This window comes from Annulohypoxylon maeteangense (genome assembly GCF_022496945.1).
Source record: "Annulohypoxylon maeteangense strain CBS 123835 unplaced genomic scaffold GGS22scaffold_2, whole genome shotgun sequence".
Classification (NCBI taxonomy): Eukaryota; Fungi; Ascomycota; class Sordariomycetes; order Xylariales; family Hypoxylaceae; genus Annulohypoxylon; species Annulohypoxylon maeteangense.
In genome coordinates, this window is record NW_025953249.1 from 663,617 (window position 1) to 682,688 (window position 19,072).

Below are 19,072 nucleotides of genomic sequence, written 5' to 3' on the forward strand. Positions count from 1 at the left end.
ACGATACCGCCCCAGGGCAAGTGACATCGGGTTCGTGAGGATCCCGAAATTCAAACGTCGTAGGATTCAACCGGCGAAAGACTCCCTGGCTGTACACGCGGAGGGGACTAGCGGGAAGGGAGTGAGGGGCAGCAAGACATGGCGGCTGACTTCTGAGCAGAATGATCTCCCAATAAGCCGCATAAGCAATTGGTAGGTGGTAGGTACCTACCTACTCTTAGGGTGTGAGCTCATGAGGCAACGCAGGCAACATTAAGGCAACCAGATGCATTGACACCTAGGTAGCGACGGATAAAATATTAATGGAAACCCGGTTGATGGGATGTTAGATGGTTAAAATTTCATCCCTTGCAAGTTATAACCATGGTTTAAATGCGTGAATCTTCTCAAACAAGATGGAGCCCTTTGACCCCCCAACCTCTCGAAATACCGGCAGTATGATCTCGAGGGCTCTTACCAGAGTCAAGTCCTTCAAACAGCAAAATTCGAGCAGTTTCGCCCTCCGCACTGCCAAGAGTCAGACTTCTGGGCGATCCGAACCTTTCAAGGCCCAGGCTGAGAGGGAGGCTGCTCAGCCAAGGAGATGCCAGCAAAGGGTTCGTGCCTACACTGGATTGACTTGGGAACTTATTCGTAGTTTATTATCGAAGAAATGGCCCGACGAGGACTTCAAAGAGGAGAGGGTGAGTATGATAGAATATCAATGACTCTGCGAAGATTCTATTTATCTAACGTTTTCCTCAATTATAGATACACGATTCTTGGGTATTTGAGACGCCCGAACCATTGACAAAGGTCAGTTACGAGTGACTTATGATTGTTAGTCGCGACTCATTAACGTGAATGATGAATAGGAGGATATGAAAGCTATCACGAACCTAAGGGACAAGAGCATGGCGCAGTCTACCGGTCGACGAAGGTCAGTTACGCCTGAATGAGGGCGATCAATGGAGCAGTGCGACCGCTATCGGAAAGGCACAAGAAGCCGGAATGTGCACTTTGGGCAGGGCGAATGGCGTATTGGGGGCTATATCAATGGGTGTGTGGCAGGGCAATGTGCTGTGGCTGGCGATTCTGTTTCATTGTACGGGTTGTTTATACATATTCAGTTCGGTGTGCGAACCCTGGGTCATAACTGCATACGAGCCTCCACGGCCCTATTGGGCTGACACATAGGGGTCTCCCAGGGCATTATTGCGAGGCAACGATGAGGCAATGTTATGTGTAACGCGAGGGTATTCCATTTAAAAAGATTGTTTTTCTGTAGATTATCGGTAGGTACAGGCCTGCAAGATTACCTAGAATATTATATTGAATTTTTTTAGAATAATCCAAAAACTGTATCAAGATGTCGGATATTAGCGTACCTATCGAGTTCCAACAAGCCGTGTTGGATTCGAAGTTGTACCCAATGAATACCATCTATAAAACGATTGACGCAGGTTCAAAATACTTAAAGAAGGCGGAACGTGGCCTATGCGAAAGAGAAGATGACCTGTTCGATAATAACGAATCGTCATGGGAAATCTGTATTCGAGATTTGGATACTGAGTGTGGGAAGGGTGAGTTTACCGAGATGATGCTCAGTTTCCGGCTAACCATGCTAGGTAGACGTTGACAAATATAACGTACACAGTTATGAGAAGCTATCTGGGTGGCTTGGTATCGAACTTCTACCAACTACCCATGGCTCGTCAATTACTATGGGAAAGAAGGATCCCAGATGTCGTTTTATGTGAGAAAGGGTTCCGCTCTCTAAATTGTGGACGAGAAAATAACCAGAATATAAGAAACATATACGGGATGCATTCGATGTCGAAGTTGAGGCTCACAAGAGCTATGCTTACGAAAATCTTAACTTTTCACCAAGTAATGCCGGCCTTCCTCGAGTTCATATATGTGTTTGGCCAACAGGACGACTCTGCTGACCTGCATTTTACCGGTTTTCGCGAGCAAGTAATTCTCACAGATCCACCTGATGGTCTGATCATTCCAAAACTAGGTAGGAGTGGAAAACATTATCAGATATGTTTCAATCTAAAAGGTGTCGCGCTGAAGTCGAAGAATAAAGATGACTTTACGCTCGATGACTGGTCCATTCGCCCTGCCGCTTTTCATCACCAATTCGACGTTTCCAACGGAAATACGTTATGGTTAGTTGTCAAAGGAAATCAAGAGATCCAAGATCGCTTCAAAGATCTGACAGGGAAGGATGCTCGGGCTCAGGACAAATGTTTCGACAGCGTTGAAAAATCTTTTCGTTCGAGTTTGTCGGCTCATTTGCTTTACTGCTACTGGGCTATGGAAGATTGGAGGTGGTGTATCTCGTGGCTCGAGAAGGCTGTTGATAAAAAGGTAGGTACCTACATACACCGCTAGGAGATCTCTGCAGCTTGCTAAGCCCCCCAAAGCACCGCATGGCAGTCCTCGGACCGTCAGGAGTAGGCCATGCTCACAAGACTTACACCCCTGCAGATATCCAAGATCTGCAGATATGGGAAGAGCGTACGAGGCAAGTTATCATGGCTCTTGAAAGCAATGTCGATATAATGTCGTCTCTTGTGGCGTTTTATCGCAGATTGACGAGGGACAAGAATTTCCCACTGAGAAAAACATGTTCGTTGGATGTCTGCTCATTCGGAAACCAAGTTCAAAATATTACAGCAGACCTTAAGATGCAGATAAAGCGGGCTGAATTTTTAATAAGGACTATTTCCGATCGCAGACAGCTGGTAAGCTCGCTGAACCCCCGTTGTAATAACCACCTGGGCACCTAAGCTAACTGTATTTAGGTCATTCAGCACCTTCAAAGCCAATCAGCTCACCGAGCAGAGCGACTGGGTCGTAGCATGGAACAAGAACAAATATTTATGCTTGTTATAACAATCGTCACACTTATATTTCTCCCCGCAACATTTGTTTCGGTCAGTATTTAACAATCTATTGGATAACTATAGCCTATCCCACTTACTAATAACCTTATAGACTTTTTTCAGTACAGATATAATCAAATACCAAGGTTCAGAGAGTCCTGAGGGATCCTTTTCCGCCACTGCGATGTCCAGGTGGCTGGAAGTAACCATACCATTGACTGCTGTGACCTGCGGGGTTGCTTGGTGGGCAAGGAGATGGAAGTTGACGAAGAGGAGAGAAAACGAACTTGGCCTGGAACGGCGGAAGACACACTGGAAACTGATATGTCCTTTCAGTTCTTCAATCACCGTCCTGCCGTTCCATGAAAAAGCGCCTCTTGAGACTAAAGATTCTTTTTTGTGAAGGATGACGAAGTATCGTATCAGGATGTGAGGTACTCAATTGCGCCTGTTAACGCATTGCCTACGATTGGTACCTAATACGGCATTTTGTATTGGGCACAGACAGCACTTTGGGGGTCGAGAGGCCTAGGCTTCGCTTATTGGGCTTCTACATACCAGTCGTACGCGAACGCCTCAAAAGCGCGTGGTAGGAAAATCATTACATTAATTACCTGGGTACATGTTAGGTACTTAGGTAGGCAACTACTAGGTATACTAAACATACAAGGCAGAGCAAAGTAGTTTTTATTATTAATGTTGTACCACACATAAATATGCCTATCTACCTTTCGGTTTTATTGTGATTTTATTGTGTTATGAGGTTGACGAATTCTTAACGAAGTACCTAGGTAGGTACCTACATTGAAGTTTTTTCTAAGCCATAAGCCGAGTAAAGTAAGGCTTATGGGACTGTAGGAGTGCCCGGGCAGCCAGCTTAGACCTACCTGTTATGTACCTAGTGGGCCATGAATGAGGCGCAGTGGTTTGTTGAGCCAGCCTTGCACTCTTCCTTTTCTACCTACTACCTCAGGAAATACTTTATTATACCCCCTGTCTACCTAAGTTATAAGAGACATATCCCATTGGATCGTTGGATATGTCTGTCATATATGACGAGGCTACTGCCCGAAATAAGTGCAGAAACGGACTCGGGAGATGATCGGGTCTGTGGTACTATGCGCGTAGCCGACAGGAATGGCTTGCACAGCAGATTTCGGGGCACTGCTATAACACCGTGGTCCATGGTGAGTAGACACTGTCACACAGAACTTCTATGAGGTATGTTACTGGGCAGGTAATATGTCTGATGTCACGCTTGAAGCAGGCTGGCAAGCTGGAAAACAGAAAAGTTGACCGCGAACACCTGTAGAAGTAGGGTATAATTTTGAAGATCAGCCTTAAGGGAAAACTCATCCATTCTGTCTTATTTCCTCATATAAGACTCAGCGCAATTTGTTTTCGATAGTAGGTAACCTTGGAACTATACGGGGACATATCCAATATACCTACCTACCTCCTTACTTCCTATACGCTGTATAATTCTGACACACCTTACACATAAACGGGGTTAACGTCGCAAGGCCGTTCAAGATGGAGTGTACAGCCTCTCGTAGGCCACCGCAGACCACACTCCACATTTTCCATGACAATTTGGCCAACAAATGGAAGTCTAAGGCATATTGCGGCCGCGAATATTATCGAAGCCATGAGATTGTCAAATGGATGTTACGCCAAGATACCACGGAGCGCGCAACCAATGCTGGATTGCTTCTCACCGAGGTGTACCACAAGTCAGGCTCCGTCCACGTCCCTAGTTCCTGGAAAATCTCTGATGGGGATTGCCGCTGTTTGATTGTGTTTGCCATCCTCCTAGAGTTGGATTGCGGCCATTTGATCGACCTCTTCCAGCGATATAATATCACCGACAAGCGATTACCTACGCGCGAGATACCCGATACCATGCTGTATGAGAATGACTTAAGGAAAGGGGGCATCCAGGACACGAAACAGTTCTGGAGATCTTTCTTGGATAAGATGTGGTTATATTATCCCTGTGTTCTGGATTATAGTATGCGCAATGCGTTCCTTGATCCTGGTCGTGGGAGGTGGATAATGCCTTTTGCCAAAAGGCAGGCTGTCAACATGAAGGGTGGGACAGCACAAGTCTGGGAGGTGGCTGTTCAAGAATCGCTGGTTCCTCGAAAGCTAGCAATGGAGGTAGGACGGTCAGAGTATGAGGACGCCGAACTTGGCAAAGTAAGTTACACTTACCTATCATTTTATATCTGGACAAGTCTAACATTGTAGTGTTACGTATTCGCCTTGAAAACGTTTACTCAGGAATATCACGAGATATTCGAGTGGGAAAGGGAGGCTTATCTTGCGGTACAGGCCAAGTCTGAGCTGTCTGGCATGGTAAAGTTTCTCGGGGAGTATGAGATCGACGAACAGTTAGAGGATGGAAGTGTTCAACGTACCTGGAACATACTTCTTGAATTCGGAGAACAAGACCTTGAAGAATTCTTCGCATCACAGCGGAATTACCCACCAAACCTTAACCCGGAGACGATCCAATTTTGGAACTCACTGTCAAACGTCGCACAAGCTCTAGATTCGATGCACAATCTCGAAGTGGAACGTGAGAATGGCCGGTACGATCACTTCTCCGGGTATGAACCCCTAACGTAGAAACACTGAGTAAACTCTTACTGATTCAACCGTAACTAGGTGGCACTGCGACTTGAAGCCTGACAATATACTGCGAGTCGATGGGGAGTTCAAACTGGCGGACTTCGGGTTCGCAAAATTCAAGCCAAAGAACCCGGGAGGAGTCCCGAAACAGTGTATAACTGGAGGAACAGAGACTTACGGTGATTACCTACATACATAGATACATGCCTCCACTGGTGCTTACTCTTCTAGGTGCCCCTGAATGCGATCGCGCACGAGACGACCCAACGAAAAGTGTCACTCAAGCAATCGATACTTGGTCGTTCGGTTGTGTTTTATCTGTCTCAGCGACATGGGTAGCCCTTGGCTATCAGGGCGTCCGCGCTTATGATGAACTCAGACGAATCGCAATCAAGAAACTCCGAGAAAGAAAGAAGAGAGGAGAGAACATCACGGTACCGGCAGCTGATGATGCTTTCCATAATGGCGTAGATGTTCTCCCGGAAGTGAGCGATTGGCATAAATACTTGAAAAAAGTTCTGAGGGTAAATGACACAATCACTGGGCGGATCATTGACCTGGTTGATGAGACGATGTTGTTGGCAGAATCCGTTCGTCCATCAAAGTGCTCGACGCTATATGATTCTATCCAAAGTCAATTGGTGAAGGCACAAGATCATTACGATAAACTTGTGGAGGATGGAGAACTTGAATCAGTCGCCGAATCAGTTCGAGAGGCTTTGCTAAGTGTTGAGAACGAAAGTTCGCTGGTGAACTCTCACGCTCTGGATGATAACGGAGCACCTGATTCCTCTTCCTCTTCACAATATCTGCTGCATCCTGTCGAACGTCACCCGCGCCTAAAATCTAGCAGAATCAACAAGTCCAGGAGGATAAATGAAGTGATTCAGGGGAAAGTTGCTCATCGCCAAGAAGCACTAGGAACCCCAAGCGATACCGCATTCAAAGCAATCCATGCGTATCTTAACGAGGAGATCAAACACTCCGAGGCCAGAGGGTCTTCGAGGATACCTTTGATATTAGGCCCTACCGAATCCCAATCCCGCGAAAACCTTGTTGTACGAGAATCCACCCAACCAGCTTTACGTGTGACACCGCCGTTTCAACATTCTACACCTCCCAGACCCTCAAAAACCCATCTCGAAAAAGAGGTAATTACGTCAGGTTCGCCATACTCTCCTACAATAATAAATCCGCTGTTTTCAGGATATGGCAACTCGGTCGTTGAAAGTCCAGACAACGATGACTTCCACATAGAAACTAAGCTACCTCCGAATGGGTACTCCCAAACCTCGAGGGAAAGCCGTGTACCTACAATGTCTGGGTTAGAACTCAGCGACTATCAGGACACATCGTTGGCGTCGCCTTCATCTGGAAAGTCTGGCATAGATCCATCGTGGCCAATGTATAAAGAGCATCAGTCGCTAAAGACCAAAGGGAAGGGGTTAAGTAGGTATCTTCATCCCAAGAAAAAGGACGATTTCCTGAAAAAGTTTCTATTTGACCGAGACATCGTAAGGCTCCGCTGAACCCAGTTGTTTATTCGCGTCCAGCCACTGATATCCACCGCAGATGTTCCTTGTGGACAACGATATGACCATGTTGCCACTGTGGGAGACGATGACAACCGTCCTGGAAACCTTGGTATCTAAAGTTGGCGGGTTGGATAAAAATGGACTAGATCTTGAGTTCACACTTGGAGGGGACCGCAATGCTTGCAATGTTTCAGACAAACAGCTTATCTCTAAGTTTAGAGACGCTAAGGCTGATGCCCTGTCCCAACAATATAACATCAACACGGATATGGCTAAGACTCTAACCCGAATCTTCGACAAGTATCTGTTGGACACAAGGCGAGCCAAGACCCTGATAATACTTACCGATGGGGTTTGGGGAGGGACGACTAATTCTACTGACGTGGAAAAGGCAATTGCAGACTTCCTCAAGAAGCCCGCTCTCGCACAGAAGCTGGAGAAGCGATGGTTTACTATTCAGTTCATCGCCTGTGGAAATGAGGTTCCGGATATACTACAGCATCTCGATGACGACATCGAGAAGAAGTACTCCATCCCGTATGTCGCAGCCTCGCGAAACGTTACCCAACATCGTATCGATATAGTTACTAACATTGCAATCCAGAGATGTCATCGACACCGAGCACATATCTGGGGACGTATACAAGATGATAATAGGAAGCTTCGTTGATGAGTACGATGTAGCGACATCATCCCAGATATCACCAACATCGCCATCGAACCCATCCTTCCCAGGTCTCTCATCCACACATGCGGTGTCGCCCTCGATGCAGGCCCCGAGGACTAGACCTGGCTCTTTCCGATCGGCAACGATGTCAAACATAAAGAGTCTTCTCAGATAAGAGAGGAAATGTGACATATTACGATGCTAACTCAACAGGGATAATGGGTTGAATGATTAACGGCTGCTATTGATAGATTATCGTATATGATATCTTGGTTATAGAACTAAAAGGGGCTTGTATGGTAAAAAGGGGTTATGCGATCGAGGGATTTACAAAATTTGTAGGTATTGTTACATGGGACGGGTATATTTTTAACAGATATCCAGACAGCCGTCGCATTATTTAGTCGCTATAGGTATTTGATGGATGGATTCAATGAGAGTGGGAGTCTCGACGTCGTCCTGTACCTACCAATTCTACACTTCTCTAAGCCTGCTACCAATCTCGCACGTGTTCCTCAACTCCGACATCCGGATCACAGTTTACTATCCTTCCAAACCGGCTTCCGCCTCTCAACAAAGCTCTTCACACCCTCCGCCATATTCTCACCCGCCTTCAACCGCTGATACCAGCCCGTCCGGAGGATCTCCGTGCCCTGCTCCGGCCCCACGCCCTCCCACCCCAACTTCAACCCCTCCCTCGTCACAACCACCGCATCAGGACTATTCCCCGCGATCCTCTCCGCCCACTCCACCGCCTTCTCCAGGACCTTTCCCCCATCCTCCACAACCTCATTAACTAGCCCCCAATCCAACATCTGGCGGGCATCGTACCTCTTCCCCGAAAGCGCCATCTCCGCGGCCCTCTGCCTCCCCACACTGCGCACCAACCTTGGCAACGCCCCCGCCACCGCAATAACCCCGATCGCGACCTCCGGAAGCGCGAACTTGGCTCCCGCCGCCGCGATCACGAGGTCGCAATTAATAGCCATCTCAAACCCGCCACCGAAACAAATCCCGTTGACCGCGGCGATAATCGGTTTCAGACCTCCGCGATTACTCATGCCCCCGAACCCCGCGCGCGGAACCAGTTCCGGCGGATTTTTCGAGGCGGAGTTGGAGGTGTTGGTGTCATCCCAGACCTTTAAATCCGCGCCGGCGCAGAAGGCGCGGCCGGAACCCGTGAGGATGGCGATGCGGAGGGAAGGCTGCGCGTCGAACCAGTCCCAGAGATGCTCGAGGGCGAAATGCTGAACGGGCGGGATGGCGTTGAGTTGGTTGGGTCTGTTGAGGGTGATGAGGAGGATGTGCGGTTTTGGGAAGGAGATTATGGTGTGTGGCACAGGTGGGGGTGGCGTGGTGAGCGAAGGGGGGAGTTTGGTGGTGGCGGACATGGTGGGAGAGTGAGTGGATGGTTCGGTATGGTTTGGTGAAAAGGGGGAATTGAGGTTTAAGGGTTTGAGGCTGGAATGTAAAAGTAGGTGGGGTTGATTTGGGAAGGATATAAGTCTAAGTGAAAAGAAAGATAAGCTTGGGCTTGGAATTATAATAAACAAAGAATATAATGTTCATATTACTGATGTATGTACCTAGGTAATTCTCACCTTGAAGTGTCAATATGATTACTGAAGGATTGGGGATTGGAGTTAGTTGTGGGGAATTGCCTCGGTATTCCGGTGGACCCACAGTTCTCCGCATACCCCGGATGTGGTAGCTACCCCTGACGTCCAAGGAATCGCAGCAAGCATGTCACAGAAAATGGATTATGAAAGACGGATAATTCCGCTGATGTTGCATTACAGCAATGACCCGCAACCATTTTATTTCCGCGATTAGGATGCAGCATCAAAGAGCTGTCCCTCCAAAGGTCATTATCCACACATGTGCTTATGGATTGTACAGAGGATCTTCATTATGCCCTCTCTTGCATGAATGATATAACTCACTAGGTACTCCTATGAGACCGTCGTCCTCAATTGCAAAGACCAACCCTCGTAAACCTCAACTCCCCAGTATCTCAAAGCCCTGTGTTGTGCTATGTAGCTACACGAAAATTAATTGATATGTTAAGAGGTCGAAGCATCAATGAAACCCTGAAACATCCACCTCACGCAGAAAGACCACGTTTCTCACTTTCGGTGAAGAAGATAACCATTCGCCAAAGCTTCTTCACAAGAGCCTCAGCTTCGTCATCGAGAGCCTAGAATACGCAGTTAGTAAATTGTTCGAAGTGATCGTAATAATGCATATTACATACCTCTGCTAGTTCCTCGACTAGCTCACCAGGTTTAGCATGCTTCCTTAGGTGCTCTTCAACTACCTCGATCAATAGCTGTTCTTGGACACCGAGATACTCTACCAATTTCTTTTCAACAAAAGGTCTGAGCTTCTCCCGGATGACGCCTTCATCCAAGTAATCCCACTTAACATCCCATTCCCAGAGTCCTTCCTTTTCGTTGGGAATTTCCTGAGCCAATGCACGCACGGCCTGGTCACGCTCTTCGTCGGACATAGCCGCAGCAGCAGCAGGCTCAAATTGGATAGGAATAAGCTGGCGTCTAGAAGTCGCATCCTCGTCTTCGTCCTCAAGTAGACCTTCAACTTCGGCGATAGTTTTTCTTTGGGGAGCTGCACGTTGTGCTTGTGCCTTTTGCGCGGCGGCGCCAAGAGATAGCTTGAAGGGCTGCGGCGCAGCGACACCAGCTCGGTTAACTTGTCGCTGTTCCATCTCCTGAGCTTGTCTCTCAAGAAATGAGTCAGCCATGCCCCTGGCTTGCTCACGCTCTGCTTCCTCCTTAATACGCTCCTGATCTTCGGCTTGTCGATCGGCATCGTCGGCTGCAATTTCTCTAGCTCTGAAAGCCGTACGGTTTCTGATCCATGCACTTCTGTCTTTGTAATAGTCCTCAGTTTTTCGGGAAGCTTCTGCGTCGTCGTCGAAATGCTTGAGTCGTTGTAAAATCTTGTCCCGGTTCTTGGCAAAGTCCTTCGCATCAGACTCATCGCGTTCCTTCTCTCGCTCAAGTGCGGCTGTACGAGATTTCTCTCGATTTAGCCATCGACGTTCGGCATCCAGGTAGAGTTTTTCTGTCTCTGCATTCTGTTTCGCAATTCGTCGCTTCTCTAGCTCGTCGTCGCTAGCAGAGTCATTCTCATCCTCTCTGTTATAAGATAGACCCCCATTTGTTGTACCACCGTTGACGAAATTGATTGATCTATTGTAATCCTTGCCCAGGTCAGATTTCTGACCCTTGGGCCCAGAAGGCGCATTAGGCATACCGCGTGGTCCTAACGGAATGTTATTCGCACTAGAGGGGGGAGGTGACGATAGTCGGGAGGGTCGCGATGCGCCATTACGCTGGCGTTCCATTGCCTCGAGCTCTTCCTCTCTCTTCAAACGTTCCAAATCGCGTTTAATACTTCGTTCTCTAAATGCGGCGATTTCGGCAGCAACGGTTTCGCGCATCTCAGCCGGAATGTCGGCTAGCTCGTCCTCCTGTGCCAAGGGGATATTAACCACCTCAACGTTCTCTCCATTCTGCGCAGAACTATCACCCATGGTGACATCCCCATCTGCGTCTGCTCCAGATCGCGATGTAGGATAAAAGAGATTTTTTATGGTCTGCTTCAACGCACCTCTGGCAGCTTCACATCTTGCCTCGGCACCTGAATCATCAGGTCTGCTTTCTTTATAAGCCTCCAAGTACTTGGACGAATTCTCATCGAACCGAATCTGAAGGGCCGCTTTCTCGAACTCGGCGTAGGTCTCGTCGTCGCCGGCGGGTTCATCTGATGATACTTGTTTTTTTATGGGTATCTGAATGTCTTTCAGAACCTCAGAGGCGATCCATAGCGACTCGTTATCTTCAAATTGAGCAAAACCGAAGGCCACCTCCTTGCCACTAGAGTCAGTAGCTCGGTCCCAGCGGCGCACTTTACCAGCAGCACCTAGTATTTTCTCGATACCTTCGTTTCCGCTAATACCGTCTGTTATGCCGCTCACGAAAACGGTTCGTATAATCTCCTCTCTAGTGGGAGGGACCAATGCTTGCATATTCTCACGCAGGGCCTGTCGAGTCTGGTCCAGGCCGCGATCCATACCTATGCCGGCCCTTGGTCCAGACGAAGACTGGTTCTCGCTGTCTTTGCGACCCGGCATTCCTGGGGTTGCCGGTTTCGTGGAGCTCGTACCGAGGCGGATAACGGGGGCGTTGAAATTAATATTGGGCATATTCGGGGGGGCTTGAAAGTTGGATGGTAGACCGCTAGGTCGATTAGCTTGATTGATGTTGTGCTGCTGAACGCCAGGCGGCGCCGTTCCTGGGGCAGACATGCCTGGAGGAGGTCCTAAAAGAAGTATCAGTGAGTGTCGCGCGAATATTTACTCTACCATAGAGCTACTGACCTAGACCAGGAGCAGACGGGAGTCCTGGAGCGGCGGCACCAGGATATGAATTGTAAGACGGAGGCGGGCCGAAGCCAGGCACTTGACGAAAGTACGATAGTTAGCACATACTCAACACCTAGATAGTTATATATCCAAATACTCCAAACATCAACTTACTTCCGCCATAGGGATTGTACGCCATAATTCGAGGAGCGAGATAATACTACAGTATAACGGGGAGTGGTGTAGGGATTTTAGGGGTCCGACGACGATGTTGATGTTGAGACGCGCGTGCTAATAATTAGACACCTCCTGAAAATACTTGAAGGCGCAAAGGTGGGTTACCTAGGAAGTTACTTCGCGTAGAAGATCTTCAAAGGTTGATGTTGAAAGGTTTGTTCAAGAGTTGAAGCACCGCCACAAAATATCGATGGCTGGAGCACAGCTAGTTTGAACCTTCGAAGTCGGAATTATGTGGGTCTCCAGGTACGGATGTACAAATTTTGGAATTTGCGACTGAAAAACGAATGCCCCGCATAATAAGGTTAAGCTAGACCGGTAATCGTGAATTACGGATTATCGATCATTCCGGCCGAGAAAATTGAGTGGATCTTTGTATGTCGGACCAATGAATTGCTCCAAGTCGAAAATCGTAACTGATGAAGCTTCATTATCACAAATGTCTATGGGCAACTCTGAAAGCTGATCCGCGATCTGGCTAAGCCCGCTCTGAATATGTATGGAATAAATCATCAATTTTAATGTGATGTCAACCAGCTAATTGAAACAGGGCTGAGCTTTACCGCGTCACGCAAAGCGCCTTACGATCTGCGTCAATTCTTCGAAGCTCTGCGTCCAGATGGCCATCAAGTCCAATGCCCTGCATACGGCAGCTGTCCAGTACACCGATTCTCCGCCCAATCGAACTTAGTAACGGAAGACTTCCTATAACCTATATTCAACACCATAATTATGCGTCATGGACCTTGAGAGATCCGCAGTCGATATCTAACAAAGGGGAGGAGATTAAAAAACCTGAGATGTCAACATACGACGAAGACGATATCTTTGCGCCCGAAATCGACTTCGAAACCGGTGAATTAACTAAGAACCCAGAAGTGCGCGCAGAACTCACCCGACCTCCGATGCGTCTAATTCCACGAACTGGTCGTACTATACGCACAGGGAAAACTGTCGATGTAGCAAGATCCTTCACGCTCTTAAACATGCAAGTGTCTCAGAACAGAGTTAGACAGGATTTGTTCCGACAGAGAAACCACGAGCGGCCAGGTTTGAAACGAAAGAGATTGAAGTCCGAACGATGGCGAAGGCAGTTTAAGAAGGGATTCAAGGCCTGCGTCGTGAGGGTTAAAGAGTTGACGAGACAGGGTTGGTAAGGTTACGACTCACTGTGTACGATATCTACGTCGGTCTAAGCCAAAGCTTCCCCGAACTCGGTTGTATCAATACAGTCGCACCATGCGTTATTTGGTCATCCTTGCAGCCGGCCTGTCGTACGTAGGCCAATCCGTGAAACGTAAATACAAGATCCAAGTGGTAACCGCATCTCAGTACCTTGGGGCTGCCCTTCAAAAGTAAAAGGATGAGAATATTACCAGTTTTGGTCCCTGGGAAACCGGTAATATGATGGGCGTGAAGGTGTGCCAGCAATTCTACGATAGTAACGTCGCCTCCATAGAATCCCATCGCCCATAATTCTGTGATAAGCCGGGCGCAGTACCAATATCCGAGATCTTTGAACATGTAGGTTCACGGAGAGCCGACATCGATTTACGTGAATGGATTGGAGGGAAAGATTTAGATGGTCGAGATGGATCTAGAGAAGGGACAGAAATAACAAAGCTAGAAGAAATAGAGATTTCGAAATTCTACATGCAGATGAAAGACCCCAAAAAGGATGCATCCTGATGTTTCGGGACCCCGCCGTAGGGAAATCATCAATACAAAGACGCATGGAAGAAAATGTGCGACGAGTTCGAAGCTGCAGAAAGCAGCAAATATTACAAATAAAGGAGATAGGCTTCTATCTACGGGGAAGATGCATAGGTACCTACCAACCTACCTATTCACATCCAACATTGCTCTGACTTTGAAGATAGGAAGGCCAATTTTTTTATAAAAAAAGAACAAAGGAGAAAGAATAGGAAGCATAGGGAACTTTAAGCGGAAGCTCCAGGAAATGCGTACACCACTGGAGATCACTATTGCTAGGCTACAATGGAGAAAAGAAGAGAACAGGCTAGTTAATCAACGCAAAGAACGAGAATTTGAGTCGAAGCTTGAGGCAACCTACGAAGGCTTCAAAGATGAAATTGCACAATTAAAGAAGGTTCACGACGATGAAATACAGACCCAGATCCGGGTTTCAAGGGAAGAATACAATGTGTAAGTCTATAAATTGACAAGCAGAATTACTATCCGGGGGGATATTTTGCCCAGAGACGTAAGCAAAGTTCAATGTGATGGTCGATGAAATGTGGAAAACTCTACAGGACACACTCTTGAAAGCCAAGAAACGAAATAGAGATAGATTGACTAATCATAACAGATTGAAAAAGGAACACGATGCCCTACTTGTTGAGCTGGGTCAACTGAACCGAGCACAACTAGGGTCTGAGATGAATCTTCAGAAACTTCACCAAGAGATAGATGCGTATGATCGAAGACAGGGACAAGCAAAACGAAGCTTCCAGGAAGCACTTGAAGAATCCCAACTCGAATTACAGAGCAAAGACAAACAACTACTGGAGGCAAAGACGCAACTAGGACGTTACACCGCGTTATTAGATGCTAGAGACCAAACCATACAGGGGTTAAGAGATAAGAAACTGGACTTAATAGGAGACTTGGAAGCATCAAGGCAGCACGAATCACAGTATCGAGAGCTTCTGAGAAAAGAGAGAGAACGCTTTCGATATCGGGAAAGGACGTTGGATCTAGAATTGCTAAATATGAAGAAAATCTCGGACGAGAAAACACAAGAATTGACGAAGAAGTTGCGCAGGGAAGAAACTAGACGCCGATCTCTCTTCGAGAAGGTCCAGGAACTTCAAGGGGCTATCCGCGTCATATGCCGCATTCGGCCAGACAGCTCACGGGACCTGTTGGAGTACGAGGTGAGGAATGGAGAGTTCCACGGTGATCCAGCTAGTCTAAGCGTAATCGATGAAAAGAGGACGGTGTGGGGAGATATAAGACCAACAAAATCAGAGATATACGAGTTTGAGCGAATTTTCGGTCCCCAAGACACGAACCATGACGTCTTTGATGAGATCAGCAACTTCGTCCAATCAGTCATTGATGGGAAAAAGGCTTGTATCTTCTGTTACGGACAATCTGGGACTGGAAAAACATACACGATGAGCAACGTAGATAGCTTCATGGGCCGAAAAGAAGGGGTTGACTACCAGAACGACGGCATCATCCCTAGGGTAAAGACGATGCTATTCAAGGAAAAGGAAAGACTTGAAGAGATTGATTTCGTCGTAAACATTAGAGGATGCTGCTACGAAATCTACAATAATCAATTGTGGCTACTGAAATCAGGTGGTCGTGAGAAGAAGTCCATCTCAAGGAATACTCGATCTGTCAAAGACCCCGGTCTTAAGAGATTGAATCATAGTAGTGACTTTGATGACATGGTCGAAATAGGGATGAACAATCGGCATTTCGGCGTAACAAAGCTGAACAACAACTCGTCCCGATCGCATTTCATTATCAGCCTTGAGACTAGCGTGATGTCGAAGAACACCCCTGAAGCACTCCGAGAGGGTATTCTCAATTTAGTAGACCTTGCAGGCTCAGAGAGGACACATCAAGCCGGCACCACAGGCGCAAAGCTACAAGAAGGGAATAACATCAACGCATCACTGACGCAGCTGTGGAGAGTCTTCATTAATCTTTCAGAGGGAAAAATACCAACATATAACGGTAACATCCTCACCGAGTTCCTGCAGCGTTCCCTCGAAAAGGGTTGCATGACGCTTATGTTCCTCATGATCAGCCTCTTGAAAGAAAACTGGCCAGCAACAAAACAGACACTACAGTTCGCGTTAGATGTAAGTAGGAATAAAAGAAGCCTTTTTACTTGGCTGATATTACTATTCTAATTCAATTTTATGTAGGCTCAGTCTGCGAGAAAGTCAGGCAGAGGTACGAAAGCAGCGCCTGCAAGACCACTATCCGGTAAACAACAAACAGCAGGCCAGAAGCCAGGAAACAGGAAGTAGACAGGGCTCCTATTGTTGTTCCTCCGATGCGAAGAGTTTTCGAGACTCGACATTACAGCTTCTCAAATTCTCATAAAATCCAACTTAGTCATAAAACTTAATTACATTTGTGGCAAGTTTATTTTTCCCTTAGGGATAGCTTTCTCCCAGTCTGGACGATTTTTAAATCCACAATGTTTATCATGATTATGAGGTTCGTTTCTAGGCAACTACGAGACCCCTGAATCTATCATAAAATACATCATTTTTCTACCCATGACACCCATGAGCGCGATTTTTACCTATTCTCTCTTTACTATCATATGTCACATTACATACTTCTTAATAGTTACAAACACGGTCTAAATGAAAGTCTCGAATAAAAGATAACCCCTATTTTCAATAACACGAAATATTGTTCTTTTCGATGTGGGTATCTCCAGTCGTGTCAAATCCACGACCAATCCTGGAGCAAGTTCCATATCCCATGTCATCCTGTGACCTCATAGGCCAGAGAGTTTCCATAGAAGCTGACGAATAGAAATCCCCGTCATTCTGATCCGATCACGTCGTATTCAGTGGACAGTAGTTCCCAGAGCACCCGTCGCCCCCTTTCCGGTAACCCGGTTTGTTGTCCTTGGCTAGGCAGCCAGGATGCGGTCTCCAAACCATAGACGCTTCACGAGCGTGGAATAAAGGGTCGACGTCGACGCAGATTGGATTGTTCTAGCCTCTACTCCACAGTTTCAGCACCCCGGGCGGAAAAGATGGGTGGGAGTTTACTGGCCCACGGGTCGGGGCGGCCTGGTGGGAGACCGTCTGCATCCAAGGCTGGTTGGTCGAAAACCGTAGTCGAATCAGGGTTCTACGAAGCCGTATCGTGACTGTGAGTGGCTGCCCCCGGCATGGTCAGCGGGATCCACCCGTCAAAGTGAGCCCGGACGCTTCGGCCAATGCGTCTTGCAGCTCAGAGCCCCCTCCCCCCAAAGGGAGACGCACTCCTTCGTAATCATGACACGGCTCCTTGCAGGACGTTAAAACGTGATGTATGTACGAGATAACAAGCATCCCGCTGTCGTTCGTAACGAAACGGGAAGGTCCATATCTCGGTAGCCCTCGCTTTTTCCTGCCCTGGTTGACGCCGATCCTATATTTCTCCGCGGGCTTGATGTGATTGCATTGACTAGCTTGGTTCCTTTTATGGTGTTCGTGTAGTGATAGCTGTAGTCAAGCCACTGTCGCACGAATCAGTCGGTATCCCAAGACGACAACCCGAGCATTACTTCCAATAGGAGAACCGGGACGTTTTTTCGAGATTTAGTTGGTAGGTTGTTCCTAAATAGTCGTTGGCTTAGGGCTTATTTTTACGTCCGGTCATGCTGTTAGTTACAGAGGTGTTTCCTAAAGGATGGGGGAGAGTGACAGGGAAGCCGACCCGAGAGGGCTTTGAAATTGGATGACAAAAGTCAGCCACGATTTGTCCTTCCACGGTATGAAATTAGTCGTTCCAAGAACAATTCTTCTATGGTAATAACCTTGATTTAACCTACCTACAGCTTTCCTTTAACCTCGTACGTAATTATTGAATTTATACGATCCTGTAAATTAGAAACATGTTGATATATTCTTGTTTTGGGCCAATTAGGACATGTTATTCGGGATAATGCACCGTGATGCGGCTAAAACAAGGAGTATGTGGATAAAATATACGGGCGATAATGTGATTTGGAAAGGAAAATCGGACAAAACATGTTTTGAGTCCCCTTGGTTAGCGGAAACATGACTACATGTGTCGTTGCCGAGAACTTCTAATATTATAGCAACAATGTAGCTTTAGTTATGCTATTCGTCACTGGGCACTTAGTACCTATTGGTGGAAGCTGAGGAAATAGGGGACATCGAGCTTAATCGATTTTTACTTGCTCAAATTCTTGTATGGTTCTAACAAATCGTATGACTTGATGGCTACTTTGTATATAGATTAGGTACAGCTCAGCAAGACAGCTAAGATCAATCAAGTGTTTCTAAAGTCTGGTTACACACATCCGATGGATCATATGGAATCTAAAATACTACTAGGTATTACATTGACATACCTACCTCTGTCCCTCTGGTAACCGTAAGGGTAAAACTAGAGACATTTTTACATTACTAACATGTAACGAGCAACTGGCTCTCCATGGGAAGTTGCCTATGTCTAGATACCTATTATTGTAAACCTGATGAGGTTTTATCCCTTCGATTCCAACCATTCGTCGTGACCTACGCCACTTCGGTAGGTACCTGTAGTGGAACTATTAGGCATTATTTGACACTGGGAGGCCAAGTATACCACAAAGATCCTCATGATTTTATATGAGTTCGATTGCTTCTAGATGTTGTACGTGTTCCTTGAATTTGATTGAAATTTCTGTTTTTCGGCGACTAAATCGGACATACTTGTTTTGCAATTGGTTCAAAATTGCATGTTATAACCTAGCACTAAACACATGTCGGTGTCGGCAGTTTCGTGCGTAAAGGGGGGTTTGTGGAAGGCATCGTATGATTCGAATTCGTCGAGAAGCCATGTTAATTATGCTGTGCGCAATACAAGAGGATAGCCGGCCTAATAATCAGGATTGCATGTTAGAGCTACACCGAGATCAGGCACAACGGCAACGTTACTATAACGAAAAGGAACTCACATTTTCAACATGACACATGTTTAACTTGACAAGCACTTCATAACAGATTTACTGCCAAGGGGTGAC

At 46.9% G+C, this 19,072-nt stretch overlaps 7 protein-coding genes across 7 annotated transcripts; 5 read left to right on the plus strand and 2 right to left on the minus strand.

Moving 5' to 3' along the window:
* Window positions 1-221: 221 nt before the first annotated feature.
* GGS22DRAFT_152258 (uncharacterized protein) lies at window positions 222-1,288 on the plus strand. Its single transcript, XM_047959653.1, has 3 exons — window positions 222-683; window positions 751-795; window positions 855-1,288. The coding sequence occupies exons 1-3, from the start codon at window positions 396-398 to the stop codon at window positions 936-938; spliced, it is 417 nt and encodes a 138-aa protein (XP_047822577.1). The 5' UTR covers window positions 222-395; the 3' UTR covers window positions 939-1,288.
* Window positions 1,279-3,589, plus strand: GGS22DRAFT_152260 (uncharacterized protein). Its single transcript, XM_047959654.1, has 6 exons — window positions 1,279-1,562; window positions 1,612-1,735; window positions 1,791-2,355; window positions 2,412-2,732; window positions 2,793-2,924; window positions 2,986-3,589. The coding sequence occupies exons 1-6, from the start codon at window positions 1,349-1,351 to the stop codon at window positions 3,274-3,276; spliced, it is 1,647 nt and encodes a 548-aa protein (XP_047822578.1). The 5' UTR covers window positions 1,279-1,348; the 3' UTR covers window positions 3,277-3,589.
* A 653-nt stretch (window positions 3,590-4,242) lies between these two features.
* GGS22DRAFT_196622 (uncharacterized protein) lies at window positions 4,243-8,063 on the plus strand. The gene is made up of 6 exons (XM_047965860.1): window positions 4,243-5,072; window positions 5,124-5,485; window positions 5,544-5,686; window positions 5,739-7,021; window positions 7,080-7,579; window positions 7,647-8,063. Exons 1-6 carry the CDS (start codon window positions 4,407-4,409, stop codon window positions 7,882-7,884), a joined length of 3,192 nt encoding a protein of 1,063 aa, XP_047822579.1. The 5' UTR covers window positions 4,243-4,406; the 3' UTR covers window positions 7,885-8,063.
* GGS22DRAFT_62717 (enoyl-CoA hydratase/carnithine racemase) lies at window positions 8,064-9,203 on the minus strand. Its single transcript, XM_047967590.1, has one exon. The coding sequence runs from the start codon at window positions 9,098-9,100 to the stop codon at window positions 8,243-8,245; it is 858 nt and encodes a 285-aa protein (XP_047822580.1). The 5' UTR covers window positions 9,101-9,203; the 3' UTR covers window positions 8,064-8,242.
* A 289-nt stretch (window positions 9,204-9,492) lies between these two features.
* On the minus strand, window positions 9,493-12,479 carry GGS22DRAFT_152272 (uncharacterized protein). The gene is made up of 4 exons (XM_047959655.1): window positions 12,271-12,479; window positions 12,112-12,192; window positions 9,964-12,053; window positions 9,493-9,906 (listed from the first exon to the last, which is right to left on the minus strand). Exons 1-4 carry the CDS (start codon window positions 12,293-12,295, stop codon window positions 9,814-9,816), a joined length of 2,289 nt encoding a protein of 762 aa, XP_047822581.1. The 5' UTR covers window positions 12,296-12,479; the 3' UTR covers window positions 9,493-9,813.
* Window positions 12,480-12,750: 271 nt separating this feature from the next.
* Window positions 12,751-13,503, plus strand: GGS22DRAFT_62737 (uncharacterized protein). The gene is made up of 2 exons (XM_047967591.1): window positions 12,751-12,830; window positions 12,884-13,503. Coding segments are annotated over exons 1-2 (609 nt in total). The 5' UTR covers window positions 12,751-12,828; the 3' UTR covers window positions 13,491-13,503.
* A 790-nt stretch (window positions 13,504-14,293) lies between these two features.
* GGS22DRAFT_196625 (P-loop containing nucleoside triphosphate hydrolase protein) lies at window positions 14,294-16,403 on the plus strand (the record flags this gene model as incomplete). The annotated part of the gene is made up of 3 exons (XM_047965861.1): window positions 14,294-14,499; window positions 14,663-16,172; window positions 16,239-16,403. 3 exons carry the CDS (start codon window positions 14,294-14,296, stop codon window positions 16,341-16,343), a joined length of 1,821 nt encoding a protein of 606 aa, XP_047822583.1. The 3' UTR covers window positions 16,344-16,403.
* Between the last annotated feature and the right edge of the window lie 2,669 nt (window positions 16,404-19,072).